This window comes from Condylura cristata, unplaced genomic scaffold (assembly GCF_000260355.1).
Source record: "Condylura cristata isolate star-nosed mole 26May11 unplaced genomic scaffold, ConCri1.0 scaffold00015, whole genome shotgun sequence".
Taxonomy (NCBI): Eukaryota; Metazoa; Chordata; class Mammalia; order Eulipotyphla; family Talpidae; genus Condylura; species Condylura cristata.
The window spans coordinates 29895493-29922746 of record NW_004567116.1 but is presented as its reverse complement, the minus strand read 5'-3'; the positions used below and the strand labels follow the sequence as shown (position 1 = coordinate 29922746).

The window sequence follows — 27254 nt, the reverse complement described above, 5'->3', positions numbered from 1 at the left end:
TCCACAGGGTCCAGGGTGTAGCCAGGAGTTGGGGTAGTGGTCTGGGTGGTGGACTGATCCCGCCTCGACCCCATAGACCTTATGATTTCCTTGCCAGACTTTGGGAATCCAGAGTCGCAAAATAAACACCATCGCGCCGCTAATCGCCAACTCGGAAACAAAACAGCGCTGCGCTGGGGGATCTGGGCAAAATCAGCCCTACCCCCCACCCCCTCCTCCTCCTCCTCCTCCTCCTCCTCCTCCTTCGCCGCCTCCCTCCCTTCCCCGCGCCGCTCCGCTAGCTCAGCTCTGCTCAGCGCAGCGCAGCTCCGCAGCCGCCTAGCCGAGGCGGGCACGCTCGCGCCGTCGCCAGCATCAGCTCCAAGCTCCCGCTCCCCGCCGGAGCTCCGTCAGGTCTCGCTTCTGCGGGGTCCCCTTCGGGCAGCAGTCGAGTAGTGAGAGCCGGCAGCTGCGGCACAAAGTTGGGGGCCCGCGAGGATGAGGCTGTCCTTAGCGCCCCTGAGGCTCAGCCGGGGTCCAGCGCTGCTGGCCCTGGCGTTGCCCCTGGCCGCGGCGCTGGCCTTCTCCGACGAGACCCTGGACAAAGTGCCCAAGTCGGAGGGCTACTGCAGCCGCATACTGCGCGCCCAGGGCACGCGGCGCGAGGGCTACACAGAGTTCAGCCTCCGAGTGGAGGGCGACCCCGACTTCTACAAGCCGGGAACCAGCTACCGCGGTGAGTGGCCCTAGTGAGGCGTTGGGGGCGCAGGACCCGGCTCCCGCGGGCGCCGACCGCACGGGGCCGGAGGAGGGCGCACGTTGCCGGGCGCCCAGCGCTGGCGCAGCCGGGCAACTGCCCCCTGTGCCCCGCCTGTCCTCAGCCCTTTTGGCCGCGAGCTCTGGGTGGGTCACGAGCTAGTAATGTCCAGGCTGTCGTGGCGGCCGCTGCCAAGCGAGGCGCCCCCACGTCCGACGCGCGGTTCCCGGGCGTGGGCTGCGGCGGGGAGACGCTACGCACCGGCCTGGCTGCGGGGGAACCTGGCTTCTCTCCCGACCCGCTCCACGACAGCCGTAGACACCCGCCTTTCTGCACATCAGTCTCTGGGCTGGCGGGGGGCCTGACTCTCCCAGCCGGGTCGCAGACAATGCGTGACACCGGCTTTCCCCGCTCCCGTTCCCGAAGGAGGAGGTGTCAGCTTCTCTCAAACCGGCCCATGGCGGGACGGTCACTTCAGTTTCCACGCACAGCCTCCTGGAGAAGGGACTAAGGCTTCGCTCTTAATGCATCCCGGGCTGGGCAAAGAGCAGGCGAGGAGCCTGCGGCTTATATATATAAGGGACTCTGGAAAGAACTCCAGGCTATTCTCTGCTGGTCCTGGGCGAGAAGACCTGGATTTCTAAGACAGGGTGCGGGTGCAACAGCCTCCAAGAGCCCAAGAGCTTTGGGTAGCTCCGGGAGGGCGGGGGTTGGAGGAGGGCGGTAGAGACCGGAGGGAAGCCCGAAGCCCAAGGCCTGTTCTCTGGAGGTGGGGGCACGTTGTGCTCCAGAACCCCGGAGGCTCCGCGCGCCTCGCCCCTCAGCCCAGAGCGCGCTTTCCGGAGCGCAGGGCGGGCTGTCCAAGCGGCGGCGCGCCGCCTGGCAGGACAGGCAGGCCGACCACAGACTCCTACTCCATCCCCACGGCCCGCCGCCGCCCGCCCAGCCTAGCGGCCTCCCAGATATCTTTGTTACGCGCAGCAACCCCTTTTCCCGGGTTGGGAAGACAGGCCACCGGCAGAGGAGGACGCCTGGGCTCACCTGGGGTGGCACGGGCAGGGAGTGACGGCTTGTGCCCGCAGCCCCTGCCCCTTCACAAGCTAGCTGTGGTGCCAAGTCGGGAAGAGCGGGTTTGGGGGGCAACCGGTGGGGCAAAAGGGTTCCCATTCGCCGCTCTCGCGCCCCTGCCTTCCGGGTTCCCAGAACGCCACAGGAGGAAGAGGTGGGGGCAACATTGCAGAAAGTTTGGGGCGGGGGGTGTCAGCCTTCGCCCGGCCACCCCGGCAGCCAGAACTGAGGCCACCCTTCGCGGGACGTTTTTCGCGTGTTCCTGGGTTCAGGTCCCGGACTGTCACCACGAGCAGAGGCGGCCGCGGGGCGCCTCGGCGCAGAGACGCGCTTGGCGCGGGCGGCGGAGCCGCCCTGACCCCGCTGCGCGGGTCGGCTGGACGCTCCGCTTCGGCGCCGCGGAGGTCGGCTGAGCACACCCCGCCCAGCCCCGAGGGGACGGGCGTGTCGGCCGCGAGTTCTCGGAGCTAACCGTGCAGACCAGCGGCCTCAGTCCCTGCTTGGAGTTGGGGGAGGCGGCCAGGTCTCTCCGTGGACGAGAGGGAAGCGGGAGGAGTCCCACTGTCCTCTCCCTGGAGAAACCACCCTAGCTCCACGTGGCAGGGGAAAAGGTGACTCTAGAGTCAAACGGACTTAGTAGTTGTGTGACCTTTAACTTCTCTGAATCTGTGCCCCCAGTTGTGAAAACAACTTTATCCAATTACGTTGGGTGACTGTGGAGACTAAATGAGTTTACAGTGAGAAGCGTGCATAGACAACACGTTTATTTCCGTGAAATGCGGGCACTTTATGGCATAGTGGACGGATGTACTTGGTTCGACCTGGATTGTGTCCACACTCTTTTGGGTGATTTAGTCTAGCTTGGACCCCCTATGGGGTATCTCTTTCCCCCACTAATCATTCCTCTGTTTCACTAAGCCCTGGTAGTGGTAGCCCCAGCACTAGGAGAAAGGGGCATCTGGTATTCACAAGGCAAGTGAGGTTCTGAGATAGCTTAAGTTACTAAGTTACTGTGTCCCTGGCTGGGAAGGGAGAGAGCTGGGGTGGGGGGGGGGGGAGATGGGTGCCACACTAGACTTCCACCCTACAGGTTATTCCAGCCTAAATTTTTAGCCTTTGGGCGGTGCACCCCCCCTTCCCCCATTCAGGCTGTAGATCTTGAGAAAAAGATCTTACAGGCACCATGCTGAGGTCCTCTGAGTAAATACTCTGCGATTAGCAAACCTGATTCTGCCACTCAGGAAGAAAAAGGATGATGGCCTACTTTGTGACTTTTTCTGTTGGCTTGGACTTTAGAATAATTGTACTAGAAATAAATCTAATGCCTTCAGTCTAGTGTGTTGGTTTTAGGCTGTGGAAGTTACCATCCCCTGCTGTTCTGTTTGTTTTGTCCTCCCTCTCCCCCATTAGGACCCTTGGAGCCAATAGATTTTTTTTTCCTGCCTCAAATCTTTGTCCTCAGTATTCCAGTTCATCTTCATATAGCGTTTTCTGCCCATGTCCCACCCCCACCCCATTTGTCCTGTATAGCCTTTAAATATTCTAGGCTGAAAAAAGGGTCACTATTTTAAAAAATGGTTAAACATGGAGTTTCTTCTCCACAGCCAGGATCCAGTTGAGATTATTATTCAGCCCTTTCCAAGTTGTTAGTATTATATTGACTTCCTCCTTTCTCCCACCATTTCTTTCTGCTCTCCCAACCCCCCTCCCCATCTCCCTCTTTCTGCAATAATTGTGCTTTAGAAAGCTCTGAAAGGCTGCCCTGTTTCTGACCATGGCCTCCTTTGAAAAGGAGATTACAGTGATTAAAAATAACAAGTTGAGGATCCTCAAGGGGCTTCCCTTATAGGAGGACAATTTACTGGACCGGCCATTCCCAGATCACAGTTTCAAGCCAAATAGAAGAAAATCAGCTGAAATGTTCAAGAATTGATTGAAAATAAAAGAGGCTCTTTTGTTTGACCAAAGGTCTCTTTAGTAGGAAAATAAAGCCAAACCCTGGCTAATGAGAGTGGCTTTTCCTAGATGCTCTTTAAAGAGAAATTTCAAGGAACTTGATGGGAAAAAAAACGTCCAGTAGAGATTTCAAAAGCTGGTCCAACTTCAAGCATCACTGGGGGATTTATTCTAAACTGCAAGGTTTGGAGAGCTTCAAGATGCTTTGTCTTCTCTTTCTTTGTTCTGGGGTATATCCTACCACAAGAGTATGTGTCCCACCTCAGCCTGGAGGAAAGACACAGGCTGTGATGTTGGCTAGGTTGTTTTCAATTACCGCCACTTCATCTTTTTGAGGCATAGATTCTCCATTTGTAAAATCAGAGTGCTTCTCCCAACCTCATACCCAGTATTTGTGTGAATTAGGAAAAATCTGTGTCAAATGAAACTGCCATACAATAGCTGCTATTAAAATATGTTATAAGATGATTATTTTGGCAATAGTAAAGTACTTAACAATAAGACACTGGATGAGACATTGTGTCAAGTACACCTACCTACTCCTTACTTTGATGCAATTTACTATTCTCATTTTACAGAGAGGAAGTCTCAGAGAGGTTTAGTAACTTTGTCATGGTCACATAACTAATAATTAGTGGAGTTTAGAGTTTAACTCTAAATCTGTGCTTTTAATCTGTCTTCCATACTGACTCCATAAAATAAAATGGAGTAGTATGAATTCACTGAGCTACCCTCAGCCTTCTCGATAATGAGTCTTCCAGTAAAGGAAAATAAAATCAACAAACCAAAGTAATAACTGATATATCCTAGGACATAAAGTATAAAGTGACAGGTTCTTGTTTACTTGTTTTTCTTTTTCTGGATTTCAGTATTGCATTTCCCCATAAACCAAAGGATTCACTTAGAAATATGAAGAATCTTGTCAATCTGTAGCCAATTCCTTTTGTTTGTGGGGAAGCCAAAAGAAACTGGACAGGGAAATGAAAACTAACTTGACTGATATTTTGTTTCTACAGGGGTTGTTATATGACCATGCCTATAGTTGTATGTTTGAAAGTCCATAGGTAGAATCTGAGAAGTTTAAACTGGATGAGGGTTTTTAAACAAACTATTTCTGACCTACTGTTTTTTTCTTTAAGTCCTGTTGATGATGTAATTAATTGTAAGTCACCCCTCCCACCTCTTTTCTTGCACCATTCTCTTCTTTTTTATTCATTAACTTTATGTTTTACACCTTGCTCCCTTAAATATTTAGTTCAAATTGATAATAGAAAACAAGAGGTGCATACATATTAAATGATTAGTGCCTACAGAGATTATTGTTTTGAGTTTAATAAAATGCAAAACATCAAAGGATGAAAAAAATGAAAGTACACAAATTGCAGTTTTTCAAGATATGAAACTTGAGTGCTCCCCACACATAGTTGTTGTTCCATTATAGCTGATCTACTTAATCAGAATAGGCAGTAATTGCTGATTTGTTCACAAACTCGGTCTAAGAGGTCTAACAGATGAAGAACTTTTCACTATTACAGTCTTCATTTGCTTGTTATACTGAATGTTGTATGTTGGTCAATGCCAATTTCTCTGGGGGGAGGAGGGGAACTTCTTACTGTGTTATTTTAGTCAAGATAAAGATTTAAGCTTAAGCTATGAAGAGACAACACACACTACAGTACTTTAAACAGTATTTCTATTGGACAGTGTTTATTTCTATTGGACAGTGTTATTCTAGAGTATTCATGTCACCATGGTCATAGCTAGCTCACTATCAACACAGCTGAGTTCTGGTCAGCATGCACGGGGAGAAGTAGAGGAAGAGCAACTTTCTTCTATTTAGGGGACCCAAAAATTGCACCCAGCACTTCAAAATGGAAAGTTCAAGAGGATGGACAATTTTGCTCCCTGAATTCAACCACGAGCCCAGGTTCCTTCTATCTCGTTGCTCTGCCATCACCTCACACTCTTCTGTCTCATAGGTAGCCATGAGTCACAGTAGTGCCTGCAATGTAGTTAGTCTGACTTGTAGTGTTAGTGTATCTGCACAATGGTTGTTGAACAATTAGTATGAAAAAAGAGTACACTTCTCATTAGTGGCTTTTGATATCAATGACATGATAAAGTAATCATTATATATATTAGGTTAAGGAAATTACTATATATGTGTGTAATTTTTTTGTTTGTTTTACTTTAACTTTTATTGGACACTTTTAACAAGTAGAGTGAATTTTTTGACACATAAGCTTATTTCTATTGGACAGTGTTATTCTAGAGTATTCATGTCACCATGGTCATAGCTAGCTCACTATCAACACAGCTGAGTTCTGGTCAGCATGCAGGGGGAGAAGTAGAGGAAGAGCAACTTTCTTCTATTTAGGGGACCCAAAAATTGCACCCAGCACTTCAAAATATTCTCTACTGATGAAATGTAACCATACCTGATGGCAAGGAAGGCTGGGAAATAGAGCATTTAGTGGGCCAGGTATATGTCCAGCTAAAACTTGGAGAAGGGATTTTTCAAAAAGGTGAATGAGTGGGACTAGTGGGAGGAGTTAGCTGTCTTTGACACAGGCTTTGATACATGATGCATGCTCACTAAGAACTCAGTATTTTATGTTTTCTGTCTCAGTGCTAGATCATCTAAGTGGATCTTCTCAGCAGCACATAAAAATGATGTTCCTGCTAAACAGTCAGTAGAGGAAGACATGTTGTGTGTGTGTGCTGGTAAATTTCAGACCGAGAAGAAATGAGTCTAATATGTCAGGGTGGTCTGTTTTGTGTCACCTTCTCCCTCAATAAAGGTGGAAACTACAAGGACAAAAAGGAATGAAGGCAAAAATAGATAAAGCAAGACAATTAAAGGAGAGGAGAGGAAAGGGGAAAGAGAAGGAAAATAAATGAAATTAAAAGAAAAAGAAGAAAACTCACTTGAGTCCACATTTAGAATGAAAGCAAAAAAAAAATATTTGTGTATAGTGGCAACACGCTGGTCTTACTTGGTTATGTTCAAGTGACACTGTGAAAAGCGAAAATCACATAAACCTAAATTATTCCTTAAGCGCCCTTTAAAATCATGCATAAACTATAAGATGGATACTAGATATAAGCTACCCTTGATAATATTCCCCTCCAGATAGTTTTGTTAGTGGGGAATAGAAAACAAAACAAAACAAAACAAAACAAAAAACCTGGCAGTTCTTAGTACTTCCAATTCTTTTCCTCGCCCTCTACCGTTGGAAGAAACAAATGTTTTCTCACTCGCGTACCAATAAACAATTGGTGTCTTTGTCCTTAAACACTGACGAGTATGAAATGCTCACTGTGTGATGGAGTGAGGGAGCTGAGAGTCTCTTCTTTTGTTCACTTGAGCACATAAGTGCAAGTGACCCAAATTATCTGAAGTATTATTACCTCTCTCTTTTCCCTCCACAGTGCACAGGGGTGTTTGGTTGTATCCTGGAACCTCTCATGGAACTCCTATGTAGTGGACAGCTTGCTGCGTCACCTAAAAGCTTTCTCTGTGGCTGGCAGCTCTTCCTGACCTAAAGTTTCCCACTTTCAGAATGTCTTGGCTAGGCTGGATTTGAGACTGATACAGAAGGAATAAAGAGTTAGGCCACACCAGCAGATGTCCTTGGTGAGCACCACATGGACAAGGTTTCTAACTGTCACAGATTATTCAAAATTGCCATGAAAAGGACAGAGGAAGTTAAATAGGTGTCTACTCATACCTATTTGTTTGTGGCCCATGAGAAACTTGAATCCTACCTGTAGTTGTGGTTCAGGTATTTGCAAACACATCTCTTAGACTGCATGAGAGCAGGGAAGGGCGAGGAATGCCGCAAATCGCCACTTGGGTAGGGGTTGGAGTCTAAGAGGGTGGGTAGACTCAGAAGTGAGCCATAAACAGGGCGATTCTGGGTGTTAGAGGAGGTTTTCGTGATGCTCCTCTTCTCCCTTCTTATTTTCTTCCTCTTTCTCCTCATTCTCTTTCTCTTTTTCCTGCTAGCAGAGGTGTCACCTTTTGAATTTTCCCAACACACCTAGCTCATTCCTGCCCCAAGGACTTTGTACATGCTCTTCTCTGTGTCTAGAATGCTAGTCACCACCCATCCTTGTATCGCTCACTTTTTGTCTTTCAAGATGTCAGCTCATTAAAGAAGCTTCTGTGACCACCAATTTCTGCTTCCCGTTAATTTTGCCTGACTTAATTTTTTTCATAGCCTTTAACCACTCTATGAAATGATGTTATTTATCATTTGTCTCCTACACCTTAAATATAAGCTGATGAATGCAAGAGTTTTGTTCTTATTTTGCCATTTTATTTGTACCATCTAGAACAGCTAGTGGCTCTACCAGGCACTAAATCATTATTTGTTGAAAAAAATTAATGTATCATTTAAGCACCAAGAACTCAAGTATAACATCATCTTCTGAGAGAGGTGGGTGGGAGAGAGGGAAACTGTTGCCTTCCCTGCCAGAGAGCATTGAGACCCAGGGATGGGGACAGATGGCAAGGCGCTCCCAGTGGGGGCAGCAGAGAGAAAGGATGCCCAGTGCCCTGGAGGCATTGGCTGGAGGTTGAGGGCAGACAGATGGCCTGGGTCCAGAGTGAAGACTGTTGGGAGGGAAGAGACAGCAGTCTATGCATGATGGAAAGCTCAAACGTCAGTGGTTCAGAGAGAGCGAGCAGAACAATTGGAGACGAAAGAGCAAAGGAAAGGAACTGCCAGGTTCATACATTGAGTCTGATCATGTGGAGAAGTAGCACAGAAGGGATGTGGGGATGTGGATCCTTCCAACTTAGACACCAATTATTAAAGTGTCTTTCCCTGGAATCAGCCCTTTGTGTAGTCATTCATGTGGTTTCCAAATGTAACTATGCATCATAATCACTTGGAAAGCTTGAAAGGAAAGAAAGCCTCCTTGGGCCCCACCCCAGTAAAGGGTTGGATTCCAGGAATCTGCGTCTTTTCTTTTAAAGCACATGGTGAGTCACAAAGGAGTCGCTTTACTCCCAGCCGGCTTCCCCATCACCCCTCTCCTAGCCCCGCACCAGCCCCCCACTTCCCAACCTGCTTTACAGGAAACCTGGTCACTTCACTGTCCTCTGCTGCAGTGGGACTCAGGGCAGTGGCCAGTGGAAGGCCCTCAAAGCCAACACGATAGCAGTGCTTCTTTGTCTTAGCAGAGGCGTAGTGGGGAGAGAACTGTGCGTGTGCTTTAGATGACAACACACGCACACTGGTGGAGTCCGAGCTGGGGCTGACCTAGATATGCTTCTCTCTTTCCAAAGTCTGCCTCGCAAGTAGCCTTCACTCTTCCCTTCAAGTTCTGTCCTTTAGAGACAAGTAAATAAGGCCTCCCATTGTCCCGATGTCAGCCCTTGTTGTGTTTGTGAAGAAATAGCTTTTCTGGCCTCTCTTTTGACCCAAATGCCTCATTTCTCCAACCATTCTTTATAGGACACTGTTTCTTACTCCCTCGTGCTTTGTAGTCCAGATGTGTTCTGCTCAGGACAGAACATGGTGCAATGATTATCTCTCTTGTCCTGGACACTGTGTCCACTGTGTTTGTATTAAACTTGCCAGGTCTGTGTTTGCTCTTTGGTGACTATGTTGTATTCTGGGATCACACTGATCTTGTAACTAGCAAATCATTCCCATGATTTTCTGGGAGATCTGCTGACCTCCTCACTGCCTCATGGTGTAACTGGTCCCTGAAGATATGATTTGACGATTTCCTGTTACATTTAACCCAGCATGTGAGGCTCCATCCTTGTGTCTGAGAGCCACTCAGGGCTCTGGATTCTGTCATGGGGTGATTATCCACATTATCTAATTTTGAATTAGTCACAATTTTGATAAGCATGTTTTATAAATCTTTTTCAAAGAAGATGATAAGAATGTTGAGCAGGTCAGGGCTCAGAAAAGAGCACTCTGACCTTCCTCAGAGTTTTTCTCAAAAACTGACATCTAGTTAAGTCATTTCAATGTCAATTGACTTGCAGGCATCTCAGTGGTATAAATACCAACTTCTACCCTCTTGGTCAGACACCTTAGTTGAGTCATGAACACTGTTGCTTCTAGTTGCTAGTGAATCTTATCATTTAGGTGGAAATAGTTTCTCTTTGCTTCAAAATTTGTATGGATTCTTTCCACTGCAAGTGATGGAAGTGATGGGAGAAAAATCAAATTAAAGCAAAAAGTGGGAATTACTGAATGTCGTATTTGGAATGTCCAGGGTTGGATCTGGTTTCAGGTATAAGTGGATCCAGGCACTGAAGTAGACTGTGTGTCTCTCTCTTCCCCTCTCCATCTTACTTCTTTCTTTTCTAGTTCTCCTTTCCACTTTTTCTGTCTCACTTCTCCCACCCTTTATCTGTTGGCTGTGTTTCTGTATATTGTCCTCATTTTTCTTACCACCGATAAACTTAGTCCAAATGACAGAAGATCGCTGCCAACAACCATCAATGAATCGTCTCCTGGTTAGTCTGTAATTAAAAGAAATGCCATTTTCCCTTGAACATCAATCTAAAAATCTGAGGGAAGGACTTTGATTTTTCCATCTTGGGCCACATGCCCAGGGAAATGGGATGTGGAGATGGACTACATTTAGTGACATTTTGTTTGAGGAGGAAGAGGGGTACTGTTATCCCCAGTCTGTAAGATCACATGGTCAAAGTAGAGGAAGAGACAGAATGCGAAACACGCTGAGAGCTTCCTGCCTTCACTCATTTTCTCAGATAACCCTTTGTGCTGACAGATCTCCAGTTCCTCAAGCACATCTTTCCCATCCATTCTTCCTATCCACTTGCTCAGTCTGCAGCCCATTCCTCTGGCTCCCAGCTACCTCACAATGAGGAAGCACATGTAGGAAAGAATGAACTTCTATTTAGCTATTGCAATGTGCTTTATCTCCTTTAATCCTGATGATAAATCCATGGGATGATAATGATGACCCCTAATTTATGGGAGAGACTGATTTACTTTTTTTTTCATATTTGATTGATTTAGAAAATATTTGCATATTATTACTATTACAAATAATTCATTAGTTGTCACAATAACAATATGAGGCAAGTATTGTTACTGCCATTTTACAGGTAATTGGAAACTAAGACAATGAGAATTTAAGCAATTTGCCTAAGGTTACGCAAGGTAAACCTAGGGAATATGAATTCAGCTTTAAATGAGCATGGGTTTTCATTTTCAATGGGAGATGTTTCATCTCTGCCTGAGAATGCTGGGAACACTGACTGACAATTGCCTGGAGGAATAGCATAATCTAACCTCGGTTTACATACCTGCTTACCCTTGGACTTTGAACTCTGCTTTCCTATCTGTGAACCCAACACTAATATCTCTTGCCTTCACCTGGTCTGTTGTGCTAGTTCTATGAGTTGTAGCTCCCCAGAGCTCTGGACGTTGTGCAAAGTGGGAAGGAGATCATGGTGGCTTAAATAATGCTCCCGCAGTCCTTATACCCAACCCCATATTACAAGTTTGGCGGAAGTTCAAATTTGGTGTGGTTGACAGGTGGGGCACAGAGATTGGGGCATCTCAGTAACACACCGTAGGTGAATGCTAAGGAGGGGGGAGGCACATAGTGGAGCTAGGGTCTGATTTAGGACCTTCTCATTGAGGTTGGCTGGACTGGGGGGTGGGTGTGTCTAAGTCTCAGAGGCAGAGTAAGGAGGGTGATGGCACTGGTCAAAATACAATGAGTGTAACCATTTCTAGTATGAAAAAATACTCAGCTATTAAAAAATATGAAGTATTGATTGGCCCACCCTGGTGGCGCAGCGGGTTAAAGCACAGCACTAAGAAGCTTAAGTCATTTCTCCATGGGTTCGATCCCCGCCTGCCCAGGAGGTGACCACATGGCGCGGCAGACCTCTCCTGACCCGCCCGCTGCTCCCCTCAGCAGTGTACTTCGTCGATCTGTCTGTTCTGCTCCCCATTTTGTCTCTGGTGATCCTCTCACCCTCCGCATCTCTGGCCTGTACCCCAATTCTGTATGAATAAATAAATAATCTTTTTTTAAAAATGAAGTTTTTATCCAAAGAAAATGAAAAATTGGATACAAAAAGATGTAGCTACTCTATGTTCATAACAGCACCACTCACAATAGCAGCTGTGGAGTCAATTGTAATGACCAATGACAGACAAGTGAATAAAGAAACTGCAGAATATATACTCAAATGAATACTACTCAGCTATTAAAAATTATGAAGTTATGTTTTTTTGGAATAAAATGGTAAGTCTTGAGGTGATTATGCTAAGTGGAATAAATCAGAAAGTGAAAGATGGAAACTGGATGGTTTCACTTGTTTGTGGATTATAAATAAGGAAAGAAAAACTGGCAAAGAACAGCAAAAATAATTCTCGTTCTGTGAAAAATTTACTGGGTGTCAGAGGGGCTGGGGGCTGGGAGGTGAGCAGGAAGAAGGGAGGAGCAGATAGGGGGAAGGATGAGGGCAGGACATTTGCATAGGAGTTTTGGTGGAGGGTGAGTGAAGCATGTATACAAATGGAGGTGTGAAAATATGCCCCCAACGTTCTATAGTTTTGTAAATGACTGAAAAATTAATAAAATTTGAAGGGTAAAAAGATATAATGAGATTAAAAGGCATAGCCGATAAATTAGGTAACTGCTCATCAAGGTTTATGCTAGATTGCTGATACATCAACATTTAAATGACTCAAGGTTATTTGAGAACTAGGTGGGACTTGGGTTTTTATAATAAAGAAGGGAGAATGCCACCCTTAGTGGAAATTTGGGGCCATGTTCTATCAGTCCTCATTCAAACAAGGCAAATGTGAGAGGCCTTTGCCAGTGAGTTGGTGCTTAGGGCTGTAACTGCATAATTGCAAACTTCCAGCCTAATCTTCCTAAAACATAAATCTGACTATGACATTCCTTGATTCAAACCACTCAGTACCTCCTTGTCACCTACTCATTAAAAAAATTAAAAAATGAGGAAGGTTAACATTTTTAAAATAATACAATAGTTTATTTTTACATCATTTTGTGCATTTTTCCATCTCAGTTGTAATCCCCTTGGGTTTCCCATCACCAGATCACCCATGTGCCATCACCATAGTTCAGTGCATTTCCCTCCCACCACTGTTTTTGATCCCATTCCCCATTGCATTCCCATAAAATGTCTCTGATATATAGCTGTTCATTATTATTCTTATTATTTTCTCGCTTGGTCCGTTATACTCCTGCTGTGAGTGAAACCATCCTGTATTTTTCCTTTTCTTTCTGGCTTATCTCACTAAGCATGATCTTCTCCAGTTCCATCCATGTTGCTGCAAAAAGCATGTGTTTATTTATTTATTTTTGGTTGCTGAGTAATATTCCATTGTGTATATGTACCACATCTTTTTAATCCTGGCATCCACTTTTGGGCATTTGGGTTGTTTCCATGTATTTCCAATTGTAAATAAAGCAGCAGTAAACATGGGGGTGCAGGTATCTTTTTGAATCCGTGTTTTTGTGTCTTTGGGTAGATAGAAACTTAACATATTATTCTTAGTAAACAGTAGGAAATTTGGAGGAAGGGTCAGAGCTGAAGTGAACTAACTATGCATTTAAAACAAATGACCCCTTTGTCATTCATTCAGTCAACAAGTATTTGACTTGAGCATTTACTATGTGCTAAGAGATATGATAGATGCTAAAGATACATCTCTGTTTTCATAGATCTTGCAGTTTATTAGAGGAGACCAACATTTACAAACAACTTACAATAAATATTTACTTGAAACAGGGTAAACATATTCAAGGAAAAGTGTCGTTCCCGACCCACAGAAACGACAAGACGCCCTGGTTGTTCTCACGCAGCTGCCCTTTATTGCTGTTGCTCAGTGCTATTTACATTCCCAGCAACCAATCAGAAACGCCCCTCCTCCTACCCCCCAGCCTACTGGGGTCCAATGGTGCTTATTTCCTCCCTGGCAGCTCTCCAGCGATAATGCGGCATTCTGGGCTTGCAGGCGTCCCAGCGCCATCTTGTAATGGAGGACGGTGCCTCGGCCGTAGGCCCGCCCCTGACAAAAAGATACAGGTGTTCAAAGTTTATATTATGTGTGAGTAGAGAGACTGAGAGGGTCTGACATGGTGCTCAGTCTTGGGTGTGATGAGTTGCAAGAAGACTCACGCCATTGTAAGGCATGACTTATCCAAACTCCCCACAGTGTGGCTCTGTGAGGTTCATCCCTGAAGATAATTATCTCTGTTGACATAATCTTAGTGGTCCTCCATTGGCATCTACTAAAAGTTCATTGTGTCTGAGGACCTGCTTTTTGAAACTCACTTTTGGTTAGCCTGCTGAACATCATGGTCATTATCATGGTTATCATTATTATTTTTATTTTTTAATTATCGAGGCAACATTGATTCACCATGCTTAGGATCATTAAGTACAAGATCACACCCACCGCCTAGACATCCACAAGCTTCTATCATCATTACTTTTATCTTATAATCTTCATTCAGAACATCACCAGTACCAGCACCACCATCTTTTACAATTCTTTTAAAAATACTACATTTGTATTTAACCCCTGGTGGTGCAACAGGTTAAAGTGCAGCACTGCAAAGCTAGTCATAGCTACTTCAGCACGAGTTTGATCCCCTGCCAGGGAGGTGACCCACATGGCACGGCAGATCTTTCTTGTCTTGCCCACTGCTCCCTCAGCAGTGTAATGTTGATCTGCCTGTTCTGCTCCCCACTTTGTCACTGGTGAAGCCTTTCACTGTCCCTGCACCTCTGACATGTGTCCCAGTTCTGTATGAGTAAATAAATAAATCTTTAAAAAAATTATTTATTTTTGTGTAGAAGAAATGGGGTATAAGCCAGTGATACAAGTGGTGAGAGAATTCATCAGAGAAAAAGTGAGGAACAAAACAAGTGGATTTACTGAAATACATTGCTAAGAGGAGCAGTGGGCAATACAGGAGAGGTCTGCTGCACCCTGTGGGTCAGCTCCCTGGCTGGGAATGGATCTCAGGCCACAGTGGTGATAATGTGATAGTGAGACTCCTAGGCTACTACGGAGGTCCTTACAATTCTTGAATCCTGTTTTAATCTTCTCCCCATTCCTACAAAAAAGCAATATTATTCACTTTTTTTTTTTATAAATAAGAAAACAGAGAGGTTAAGTAACTTGCCAGAGGTCACATGATTAATAAGAGTAGTTCTGGGATTCCGGGATTACAAAATCTGCTCTCAAGCAGTTCCCAGTATGTACTCATAGATGGCTCTGAATGGACCTTTTTAAAAATCCTTAATAAGCATTTTTTTTCTTGAATTTCTTGGATCTCTTAATGGCCTCTCTTGGGAAGCACTTGGGAGGAGTCATTAGAGAGAAGATTCTATTATTTATTGCCAAGCAGTCATCTTTAGCCATTACTGGGACTCAGGACTCGCTGTATATTTGCTCCTTTCAGAAGAGAGTCATATAATGGGGTTCTCTGGAGGGATAGTGTCTCCTCTCTTTCTTCAAATTATACTGTCTAAAACCATCACCCCCAGTGATAATTACAGATTGAAATGCCACACTGAGTTCACCATCCAGAGCCTCCAACTTGTCTATTGAACTCAATAAAAAAAAAATCAGTAAAACCCTAGTTTTCTAGAACCTATAGGAACGTAGCATTCTGTAAAGTTTATTACTAACTGAGCCCAGATTCATCCTCTTCTATATGTTTATCTAGTTTTTCTAGCACCATTTATTGAAAATATTTTTCCCCCCACTGCTCGGGGTACATCCTTTATCATAAATCAAGTTTCCATACTTGTGGAAATTTTACTGAACCCCAAAATATTTAAGTAGCCTATTTTCCTTGCCTAAGTCTTGGTATCTGATAATAAAACCCTTGTATTTTATTTCTCTGAAGACTGCTTTGTATATACTTGGTCCTTTGCATTTTCATACACAGTTTTGAATTAGCTGTCAACATCACAAAAACCATGCTAGGACTTTCATTTAGATTGCACTAAATCTAAAAATCAATTTGAGAAGGTTTTCTGTCTTTCTAATACTAAGTCTACCAGTTATCAACATGATTCAGTAAATTTAATTTCTCTGTGCTTAAACACTGCTGTGTTCAATGTGGCTCTTGCTTTTGGAAGATTTACAGATGGCTAAGCACATACACAAAATAGAATTACTGTGATAATCTCATCACTAACACTAACAGCTCATATTTAAGAGCCTATTAGATGCAAAATATTATGTGCCCAAAGAAAACATTTTAAGGACTTTGCAAGTATTCATTCATTTACACTACATACTGATACTTTGAGTTAAGAGCTACTATTATGCCCATTTTATAGGTATGTTTAAACTTCACAGGGCCCAAAAGTAAAGAACACCTAGATCTTGGTAGGGAAGTCAGAGAAAACATCACACAAAACAGTGAAAAATTAGCTGATCTCTGAAGAAGTTTGCCAGGAATGGAGGAAATAGAATATTTCAGGCACATAGGTAGCATGTGGAGGAAAAAATAAAGTAAAACATTGTGAAAGGATGTAGCTTTTCAGAAACCTGCCTGGAGGTGACTCCCAAGACTGAGATGAAGTGTGGCAGGAAGTGGGCAAATGGCTGGTACTGCTGGAGAGGGGGGTGTTCACAGGCTTTTCAGTCCATGTTTGAGCTTTTTCCTCGCAGCAGTGGCTAGGTAGTAGGGATTGACCGACTGAGGTTGGGTCCCCCAGAAGTGGACCTGCCCAACCCTTCCTAAGATAGGTGCCTGAGGGGAGTTTCAGTCTGAGCCTGCAGGACCATTTTAAAGTGTCAAGTTCCCCCTCAGACTTGCCCATACCAATAAAGGGAGCGGGGACGCTCCTATTAGGCCAAATGGATGCCAGAGACAGAGTAAAGATCCAAGGTGCTGGCCCTGCAAGCAAAGGCATGTCAGCACCTGCGTCACATTAAAACAGTAGACAGGAACTTGAGGTGATCTGGGAGGAGCATCTTTCCTGGCAGCTTCTATGTTCTCTCTCCCCTTGCTGCAGAATTGTATATAATGACCTTGAAGTCCACTTCTCTCCACTTTAGACAGCCTTGAACTTCTTTGGGGCATTCTGCTGTCCCTCAGAGACCTTATCTTTTTCTCCCTCTATCATACATAACCTTCATTTTCTTTTTGCATGATAAATAATGAAGGATTTCCAACTCAGAAGATTGGGGCATAAAAAGGAGAGGTGAACATAATTGTTGACAAGTCCTTTGAGCTTGATTTTGAAGAAAACATGGTTCTCTGGGTAGACTTGGGAAGAAAAAATAGGACATAGAATCCAAAGTCAGCTATTTTCACAAGCAATCCCCCACAAAATAAGTTTACTCCAGTTTATGCAAAGTACAATATGGATGTTTCTGGTAGATGGTTATTCAGAAACACATCAGGTAGGTCTACTGTTTTCTCTTGAGACATCAGCAGCCTTGATTCATCTCCTGTGTTCAGCAGGCAAAGGTGGAAGAAGATTGAATGATCATGAGGGAAGTTTGTATGTGCCAAGGGTAACAGGCTCCCAACACACAAGAGACTGTCCTTTCCTCCCTGGGGAAAGAAACAAATAAGGCTTTATTTGAGGCCCATGCATGATGGGACCAGTGCCAGAAAGGAGAACTTAGCTTGGTTCCAAGGAGGGAGTTAGGAGGAGACATTTAAAAGTAGGTCCATGAGGCAGGGAGGAAGAGAGCAGACTCATAGCTTTCTGGGCTGGGCTGTGTCTGGGCATAAGCAGATGGGTTATATTCCAACTACCATGTGAGCTCTTGGCCTTCTCCTTCCAGGAAATTGTGAGATAATCATTAGTCAAGATCTAATGCTTTTGTCTAGCAAAGCACCTTATGGCCAGCGTGGTGGGCCAAATTGTTTGCACAGGATATTGGGACAGAGCTCACCAGTCCGTGCTTTGGTCCACCTGTTCAGATAGTACATTGGACAACTCTTACCTTACGGGATCATGATTTTTTTGGCTGATACTGTCTCAAAGGCTTGAAGTGTCATGCAGAGTATCTGCCCTGCCTTTCTACTGGCAGAACTGGAGTTCATACAGACCTAACTACAAGCAAGACTGGCGATGTGATCTAGTTGAATATCCACAAGAAAAATGAAAATGTGTTTTGGAGAACACAGACTGTGCCGCAAAGAGCATCCTGTGGGAGTTTAACTGTGAGCAATTAGACTTCTCTTGGGCCTAATCGAATGGCAGTATAATATTAGCTAATTACTAAGGTTGGAGGTTCTGGTCATGGACTGTACCAAATTGTGGCTACTGGGAGATAGTTCATCACAACTTTTATTATTTCAAGAAACAATGAAGTAAGATTTCTGACATTTAGCTGGTTCTAAAATGTAGAGGGAGCCAGGCAGAGTGAGTGAAAATTTCACCACTCAACTGGACAAGTCTTTTTCCACTGTCGACCTCCCCTTCTACCCATAGGTCTGGGACGTGGATAGAGAGCTCATGTCCAGCCATTGGACAACAGATGGAAGACAATCGATACCTATGCATATAATCTATTTTCTTCTCTCCACAGTGACACTTTCAGCTGCTACTCCCTCCTACTTTCGAGGATTCACATTAATTGCCCTCAAGGAAAACAGAGAGGGTGATAAGGAAGAAGACCATGCAGGGACTTTCCAGGTAAGACCCCCTCCTGGGCTTATCCAGTGGCCCTACCTTAACCTGAAGGCAGGTCAAAACCAAGTAAAAGGTGGACACAGAGGAACCTGAGTGAAGGGAGAAGCACAGTGTTGAGGAGTCTCAAGTGCAGTTCCCGTGAGAACTGGCTGCGCGGGCCACGTAGCTTTGAAAGACCCACACTGGAGTAGATCGCAGATACTTCAGTCTAACTTAAAGGCTTCAGAACTGACCCCAGGCCGGGCCCACTTTGTCCAGCAATCATGGCACTCTCCTCTGGGCTCCGGTGCCTCTATCCCGATGAGGGTGCTGGGGGCTGCCTGTTTTTCCTTGCAGCCATGTTGTGATTGACTATTCTCAAGTGTACATGGAACAAGAGCTTAGGATGGCCAGATTGGAGGGAGTTCAAAGTACAGGAGAAGGACTATTAAGGGAAGGAAGAGATTGATTTATGAGGGAAGATTAAAAGAATTAAACATGCTTTGCTTTGCTAAATGAACAGGGCCAGGTTTAAGAGGTGGTAATGGTCTTTAAATGTCAGTTCTCCTAGAGCAACCTCCTCCAGGGGAAGCTTCGTTTGATTTTGTAGTAAAGGGCACAGCAAGACAAAAGTGGGTCAAGAGAAGAAAGGGAATCTCAAAGGCAAGGGCCCTGACAGTGAATCGTGTTTCACTGTGGAGTATTTTTCCAAGGGAAGTGGCGGGAACATCATCCCCTTGCTGAGGTTTGGAAAGAGGCTTGCACGTTGTCAGCATGTCTCAGAAGGATTGGGGAGATCCTAGGAGGAGGCCTGGCCAAATATGCCGTAACCGCTTCTCATTTCAATTTTCCATTGTTCTGGAATCCTTTTTATTTTTTTTCTGGCATTTGCAAACTCAGAAGAAGAAAAAAACTCCAGAAGAGAAATACTTATATTCATCACTGGCCACAGGGGACTCTGTGGGAAGACCCTGGCCCCTAATAGCTTCCCCATCCAAAGGTATCTTTTAATTCCTTGAGGCAGGTTGTAATTTTGAATCTTGTGATTTAAAAAATATATATCCATTGTTTAGAATTTTAGGCTATTTTCTAGTGGGTCAGTTACTTCCATGCTCATGTACCTAGAAAGCAAGAACTTCTTGTTGTGAATCTCAGGAAGTCACTCAATAATAATACCAACAATGGCCAATATAGGTTAGGTCCTTAGCTTCTTCCAGACAGAAGACTAAGTGCTTTACCTTACCTTAGCTTATCTCATCTTAATTTAATTTGTATACTCTGCCTTAGTTTAATTCTCAAAACAACCAAGTCGATAGAACCTATTATCCCTATTGTGGGAACAGAAAATTATTAAAGTGGGAAATTGAAACTAAAGAGATTAAATAACTTTTCCAAATGGCTGGTAAATAGTAAGGTTGGGCTTTCTCTCTCAGGTATCTGGTTGCAAAAACTAAATTGCTTTGCTGTAGTCCGAAACAAGCTTCTACACAGTTATGTTTGCACAGTATATTGGTTGTCTTTATAGGGAAGGGAAGATTCACACAGGCGTTCAGCCCATGAAGTATTCAGACGCATCTCCTTATTGTGCTAGTTTACCTGGAAGTCTAGATATTCATCAGATTTAGGCAGCTGAGAGATCTGGATACCTGAGCAGTAGCAGAAGTAAAGATCTCTAAGATGGAAAGAATGTGAGCTTAATCTTCATCCCAACAAAATTTACTACTTTAAAATAAGAGTCAGAAGCAAATGTTTGAACGGAAATTTTATACCCATGTTCAGCTGCAGTATTCTCAATAGCGGTATTCTCAAAGGTGGAAACAACCCCAAAGTCTATTCATGGATACAGGGTTAAACAAAATGTGGTCCACACAGACAATGGAATATTATTCACCCTTTAAAAGGGGGATATTTGGACACATGGTATAACACAGATGAACTATGAGGATATCATGCTAAGTGAAATAAATTAGTCAAAAAAAGACAAATAGTCCTAGAAGGTACCTAGAGCCGTCAAAGGCATGGTCATCAGGGGGCGTGGGAGAGGAAGAAATAGGAAATTACTCTTTGGAAACAATTCATTGTAAACAACTACATAGTTTGAGATGAAGAGCAAAGGCCTGGCAATAGTCTTAATGACTACACACGAAAATGTACTTATATAAATGTACACACGAATGCCACACTTATAACAGTTAAACAAATAGATTTTACATTGTGTATATTCTGCCACAATAAAAGAAAATGATGCCTGCATTGGGCCTGATGGGGATTCAAGGGTGGGGGCGGAGGTGGGGCGTGTTGACCCCTCTGTTTCCAGCACTGGGTCCAGAGCACCAGATTTTGGAGACTGGAGTATCTGTCTCTGGCTGCCAGAAGGGAGAGACACCAGATTCTCTCTTTGATGAGCTAACTGCATCTTCTCATGGTAATTGAAAGTGACAAAGAATGCAGGGCTGGAACACTACAAAAGCGACACGCAACCTATTGCTGCAAACGAATGACTCCTTGGAATGCTCACGGCCCAGCCAACAGCCCACTCATTCGCTCACTTCCTTCAGGCCTCTGCTCAGATGTCCCTTTCCCACAGTGACCCCTTGATCATGGTATCCTCACAGTTCCTCTGTGTTACACCATGTATTCAAATATCCCCCTTTTGAAGGATGAATAATATTTCATTGTCTGTGTGGGCCACATTTTGTTTATCCTTGTACCCACTCCCCCCTCTCCTTTTGAAACTTCACCCCGCTCCTACCCAGCAGTTCCACTCTCTTTCCTATGGCCTTCATTGGCCCTGACGTGCTATTCCTTTGTTGGTTCATTTGAGTGTTATCCCCCTCTTCCACTAAATTATTAGCCTCACAAGGAGGGGTTTTCAATCTGCCTCCAGCACCTGGAACTGCCTTCCACAGAATAGACACTCAGCTATTTATCAATAGAATTTGGAATTGCTAATTTATTGTGTCATTGCTTTATTTGATTTCTAATTTAAGGTCTGTAGGTAACAGTCTGCTGGCCAAAGGCTGAAAGCCTCATTATAAAGTGGGATTTACCTGAGAAAACCCTCTATTAATACTACGTAAGCAGGTATCTTTAATAACTAAGTGTCCCAAATTCTTAATGACCTGCTTGTAAACTATTTTCATTATTTCCTTATGAGCAATAATATTTACTAGCATCGAATGGGTTGAGTCATGAGAGAAGCTGAAAGTTTTTGACATACTTTTCCAAAAATGAAATGGTATGCAAGTATGTTCTCAGGAATCCTCTTAGTTCATAGGAAAACTTTTTCTTGTTACATTCATCTAACCTATGCCCTTTATAAGATACTAGTTTTTCACTCTGCTGTTCTGCATAATAATTAATGGAGTAAAAACTGTCTCTTGCATAAAACTCTTCTCCTAATTTAGTATTATATTGCTAAAATAGATTCCCAGAAGTATAATTGCAAATGCAAGAGTATGAACATTTGAAATTTTTTGATATATATTACAAGGTTATCCCAACCCCTACCCACCCCAACCTGAAAAAAGCTGCACTCAGCACTCCTTTCAACAACCTGAATAAGGGAATTCCATCATGGGAGCCATGACCACTATTGTGAAGGAAATTATCTTCCCATGTCAGGACTGGACATCACAGAATTTAGGCCAAATCTACAGACCAGGTCTAAAAGGTGAAAGCTAGTGGAGGAGCCCAGATAATCCTGCCTACTTAGATCCCAATAACCAGTTGCTCAAGCACAAAAAGAGCGATTTGGAGTTGTGGTAGCACATTAAACTAGTGACAAAATACTTTATGAGTTTTACCTGTTTGTAAACAAGTTCAGAAAGAGCCACCCATGAGATAGGACCACAGAAAACCAATGGGATCTTAGGATGCATCCTAAGAGCATGAACAAAGGAGCTAGACGGTTTTATGCAATTCTTAATCCATTCAGAACACTGCAATGAATACTTAGCATATTAATCTTTGTCAGCCTCTAAGAGTATGTCATTATTATTAATTTCAAGAATGAAGTTGACAACAGTCTTTGTGTGCCCACACGCACACACACATCTATGTATATATTGGCCCTGCTCTTTCTGAGCTTGTCATTTAGAATTTGACTGAGAGAGCAGTGGGCACACAGATTTTAAAGACAATATAATATATATCTTTTTTTTAGGGTGCTTTTCCCAATTAAAAAAACACATATCTTATTAGTCTTCCAATTCTAGCTTAGTTCCCTATTTAGAATATACAGTGGATGTGTAGAAAGAATGTGAGTTTTAGAGTCAGCAGACCAGGCAGAGCTTTGATTTTCTCTCTACCAGCTAAATGAAGAAATCACTTGATTCCTCTGAACCTTCATTCCTTCCTCTATAAAAGAAGGGTGATGAAGGCTGTTTTGTCCATCAGATGAGATAAATGTCCAACACCTTGCCCAGACACAATGACCCCTCCATTGTCGCCTCTTCCTTCTGAAATTCAAACTAAGTTTCCCTCACCCTTGGGTCACGTCACTCACAAACCCCACTCCTGTGCAAACCTGAACAGACGTGTCATCAGAGGTATAAAGACCAGCTGTCTGAATACCAAAGGAAGGAAGAAACAGGCTTCCCTAATTCTTTCTACCTTCACCATGGTGTGATTGGGAAGGCTGTACAGTAAATGAAAAACTATAGCATTGTTGAATAGACGATATCCAGTAAGTAAAACAAACTCTGTTCCATAGGGGTGCTGGGTGGTTGGCTAGACTCAATTACTGCCTTTGTGACCTACTCCCACACAGCAGCTCCACTGAAAATGGAGTTTAAATTAAACCTGGGCAGAGACTTCACCTCTGGAGAATGGTGGACAGAGGAGATCACGGTTATCTCTTCCAGGTACTAACTAATCGGGTTGCTTTGTTTACTTTAATTCTCTCTCTCTCTCTCTCCCATGAGATCAGGGACATCTGTTTCTTTCACAGCAGCACACCTAGCCCTGGGTACAGTGCCTGCCATATAATAGATGCTCAGTGAATATTTGTCACCAAGAGAAATATATGTATTAATCTCCTGTCAGTTTCAGACCCATCCCATGAAGTAAGCACTATTATTATCACCCTCTTCCAGGCCAAGCAATACAGAGAGAATTAGAAATGTGACAAAGGGCACAGAGCCAGTTCACGGCTGTGAGCAAGGATTAAAAAATCTGAAGTCTGTGCTGTTTTCCCTATTCAGTATCTCTTGGAGCTCCAGGGGCAGATGTGTAGGATAAATGACAGGAATAGATTCCTTGGTCCCCTGAAATCCTTTCTGGGTCACTGCAGGTATCACACCCAGTTTATCATCATATGGAGTCTTCATCCAGCACATCTCAGCCCTACTTATACCATCTTCTCTGTGTCCCTGACTCCCACATCTTATTTTATATCATCCCATTTGGAATCTGTACCCGCTGCCCGCTTCTTGCTACCCGATCTCTACCCGAGTTCTCCAACACTTGGCACAGCCCTTTTATTTAATGCTATACATACTGGGTGGGCCTGATGTGTTCTGCCTCATTCCCTATAAGATTCAGCAAAGAGGCAGAAATCTGGGCTGCAGCCATCTCTGTATTCCCACGGCCTCGCCGAGGCTTGGCACACTGGCCACTTGATAAATGTTGTCCAAGTTGATGGATGAGTGCTGCTGCAATTTCTGGCCTGCCCACTCGTTTGCTGGCATTAGTTGGCCTCATGCTCTCTTGCATGGGAACTAATGTGTTTCCATATCTAATTTTCTAAATGTCTGGAAGTCATTTTCAAATACATTATGGAATTGTTTAGCAGACAATGTATGACTTTTACTGCCCCAAAGAACTTTTATCATGTATGTATAAATGAACTTAAACATGCCAACAAGTCATAGTAGGAGCTTGTAATTCCTTCATTTTTAATGAACTAGAGAAAAGATTCCTGGAAGTCTAGTCTTTCCTGCATCTTTAATACAAGAATAATGAACCTCCTAACTACCTACTTTATGAGATAGATCTTAACTCTGACTTTACAAACACTTTAGTCATCTGTTTGCTTTTTAAAATAGAGTGAAATCCAAAGAGCAAATAGATCAGTTTATTTAAACAGTAGCATAAGATATACTTAAGTAACATTTTAAAATATTATAAATAATTTAGTGGCATACATTTTTATAAAGAAAACTTGTTCATTAAACTATTCATTAAACCATCTATGTTCAAGGCATATTCTAGGCTGTGAGAATGTAGCAATGACAATGTCTGCAAGGACAGAGATATTTTTATCTTTTGCCACAGCTATATTCTCACACTGCAGTTCCTCTTCCCCCTGCTCTCAGGATGCTCTTCTCTCAGATATCCATGAGACTGAACCTTCACTTCTTCCAGGCTTCTGCTCCAACATCAGTTTTGTCAGGGTCCCTTTCTGATCATACTTTACAAAACGAAGCCCCTGTTGCTCTTAAATCCATTTACCCTGCTTTGGTTTTCTTCATTTGGCGTATCACCACCTGACCTATTTGTTGTTTGCTGGCTTATTAGCTATTTCCCCTACTGTGATGTCAATTCCATGAGAACAGAGACATTATTTTGTTAAACACTGTTCCTCTTCAGCACTGTCACTGTGCCTGGCAAATTGTCTTTTAACAAAGAGCTGCCAGTTTCTTAGGTGTGCATCTCGCAATTTATCATAAAACAAGTTATTCTTTTTGACAATGAAGTAACATTGATGGCCCTCCCCAGTGGCTCAGCGGGTCAAAGCACAGCACTACAAAGCTAGTGGCAGCTGCTTCAGCACAAGTTGATACCCAGTGGGGGAGATGACCCACATGGCACAGCAGACCTCTCCTGACCTGCCTATTGCTCCCCTCAGTAGTGTTCTTCATCAGTCTGCCTGTTCTGCTCGCCTCTGGTCTGTACACCAGTTCTGTATACATAAATAAATAAATCTTTAAAAAAAAAAAAAAGAAAGAAAGAACATTGACTCTGGTAAAGATAAGGGTCTGGTCCTACTTGCTCAACTCCTTTCCCTCCCAGAGTCAGCTGACATCTGGACCTTCTTCATGTGTACCCATGTTGAGGACACATAGAAACCTGGCCTCTTTCCAAAATAAATATACTTGAGCTGCTGTCTTTCTGACTCCCGATATATAGCACTTTGTCTGAATCCCAGTTTAATTTTACCAGTTCAGTAATGGTCTCTTCCGTGTGGCAAAATCCTGGGGCCACTTTTTTTAACCTTTCTGAGCTTTGGTTTCTTTGCCTGTCAACTTGGAATAATACTAACTCAAGGAATTGTAAAGATCTGGTAGAGATTAGATAAAGATTTCCAATTTCCACTATGATATGTAAAGTGTGCTTTTTGATTTCAAAGAAGTCATCATTCATGACCTCACAAGAAAAAAAGATGAAAAGTTGAAAACCAACAATTCCAATTAGCTATCAGGAAAGTGAAGTCAAAAGGCACACTACCCTTCCTCACCCTCAGGCTGGAGACACAGGCAATGCTGGGGAACTTGCGGAGCAGAAGCTACCAGACAGCACCTGATAGGAACACAGAATGGTAATTGATGAATAGCTGGAGACCGGGTGTGGATCTGCAGCCCACTATTGGGGGGACACTACACTTTTATGAATTTCTCCTCTAGGAGCCCTAACAGCTTCTCAAAGTGAAGGTCAGAGAAAAATCCCCTCCTACTTCAGGCAAACAGAGTGGAGAAATAACCACTTGAGATATCTCCAGAACATTCTTCATATAGATCTGCTCTTTGGAGCTTATCTCCATAAAGACCAGCCCTCAAGGAAAACTAACTTACCAGAGCTTTCTCTGACCTGAGGAGGGGAATTAGCCAAACCAAGCACTCTTCAGCCTTCTGTTCTCACAGAAGGGGAGTAAAAACAAAGACTACCAAACTGTTCTGAAGGTCACAGCCCATTAAAAAAAAAAAACAACCAGAGACTCCGGACCCATTAAAAAAAAAACAAACAAACAAAAACAAAAATGAGATTTAATCATAAGATTATAGAATGTTCCCTCTTCACAATACCAGCATCACATCAACAGGGCTCATCAACAGCATAGCAACAGTGAATTAGAACTGAGAGAGCGTTCCAAGCACAAACTCTATTTAAAAAGTTTTTAGAGGAAACCAAAGATAATAGAGGAGACAAAAAATAAAGATGCTGCAGGAAACCAAAGTCTGACACCTAAGGCTACAGCAAACATTAAAAGCAGCCTCACTCATCCCCAGACAATCTTCACATGAAAGGCCTACTTATTTTAGTTTCTGTTATCCCATATGTTGGTCTGGTTTTCAACAACAAGTAATAAGGCATGCTACAAGTCCAGAAAAAACACAGTCTGAAGAAACAATTAGGATCAGGTTCAGATATAGCAGAGAATTTGGAATTATTAGGTTGATAATTTAAAATAACTATGATTGACATGGTAAGGACTTTAATGAAAAACTGGACAACATGCAAGAACAGATGGTAATGTAAGCAAAGAGCTTGAAATTCTAGCAAAAAGTGGAAAGAAAATGATAAAAATAAAAACACTGCGTAACAGAGATGAATATCTCTTTGAAGGGCTCATCAATAGATTGGACAATGCCAAGGAAAGAACCAGCAAGCTTGAAAATATGTCAATACTTTCCAAAGTGAAAAGCAGAGAGAAAAAAAAGGCAAAAAACCCAAAGAAGCCAGAACAGAATCATCAAGAACTGTGGGACAATAATAAAAACTATAATATTTGTATAATGGGAATTCCAGAGAAAGAAATAAAGTGAAAGAAATATTTGCAGACTAGATGAAATAATAAAAAGAATTTAAATCAAAGACACTTTTTAATTTTTATTTTGTGTATGATCTATG

The 27254-nt window shown here is 43.4% G+C and overlaps 1 protein-coding gene across 1 annotated transcript in view; it reads left to right on the top strand.

Annotated features, from left to right (window-relative positions):
- The first annotated feature begins 229 nt into the window (after nucleotides 1-229).
- SPON1 (spondin 1, extracellular matrix protein) overlaps nucleotides 230-27254 on the top strand; it is a 232254-nt gene continuing 205229 nt past the window's right edge. Inside the window, exons 1-2 of the mRNA XM_004683028.2 lie at nucleotides 230-715; nucleotides 18322-18428. Of these exons, the coding sequence (XP_004683085.1) occupies nucleotides 478-715; nucleotides 18322-18428 (345 nt within the window). The 5' untranslated portion in view covers nucleotides 230-477. The remainder of the gene's footprint in view (nucleotides 716-18321; nucleotides 18429-27254) is intronic.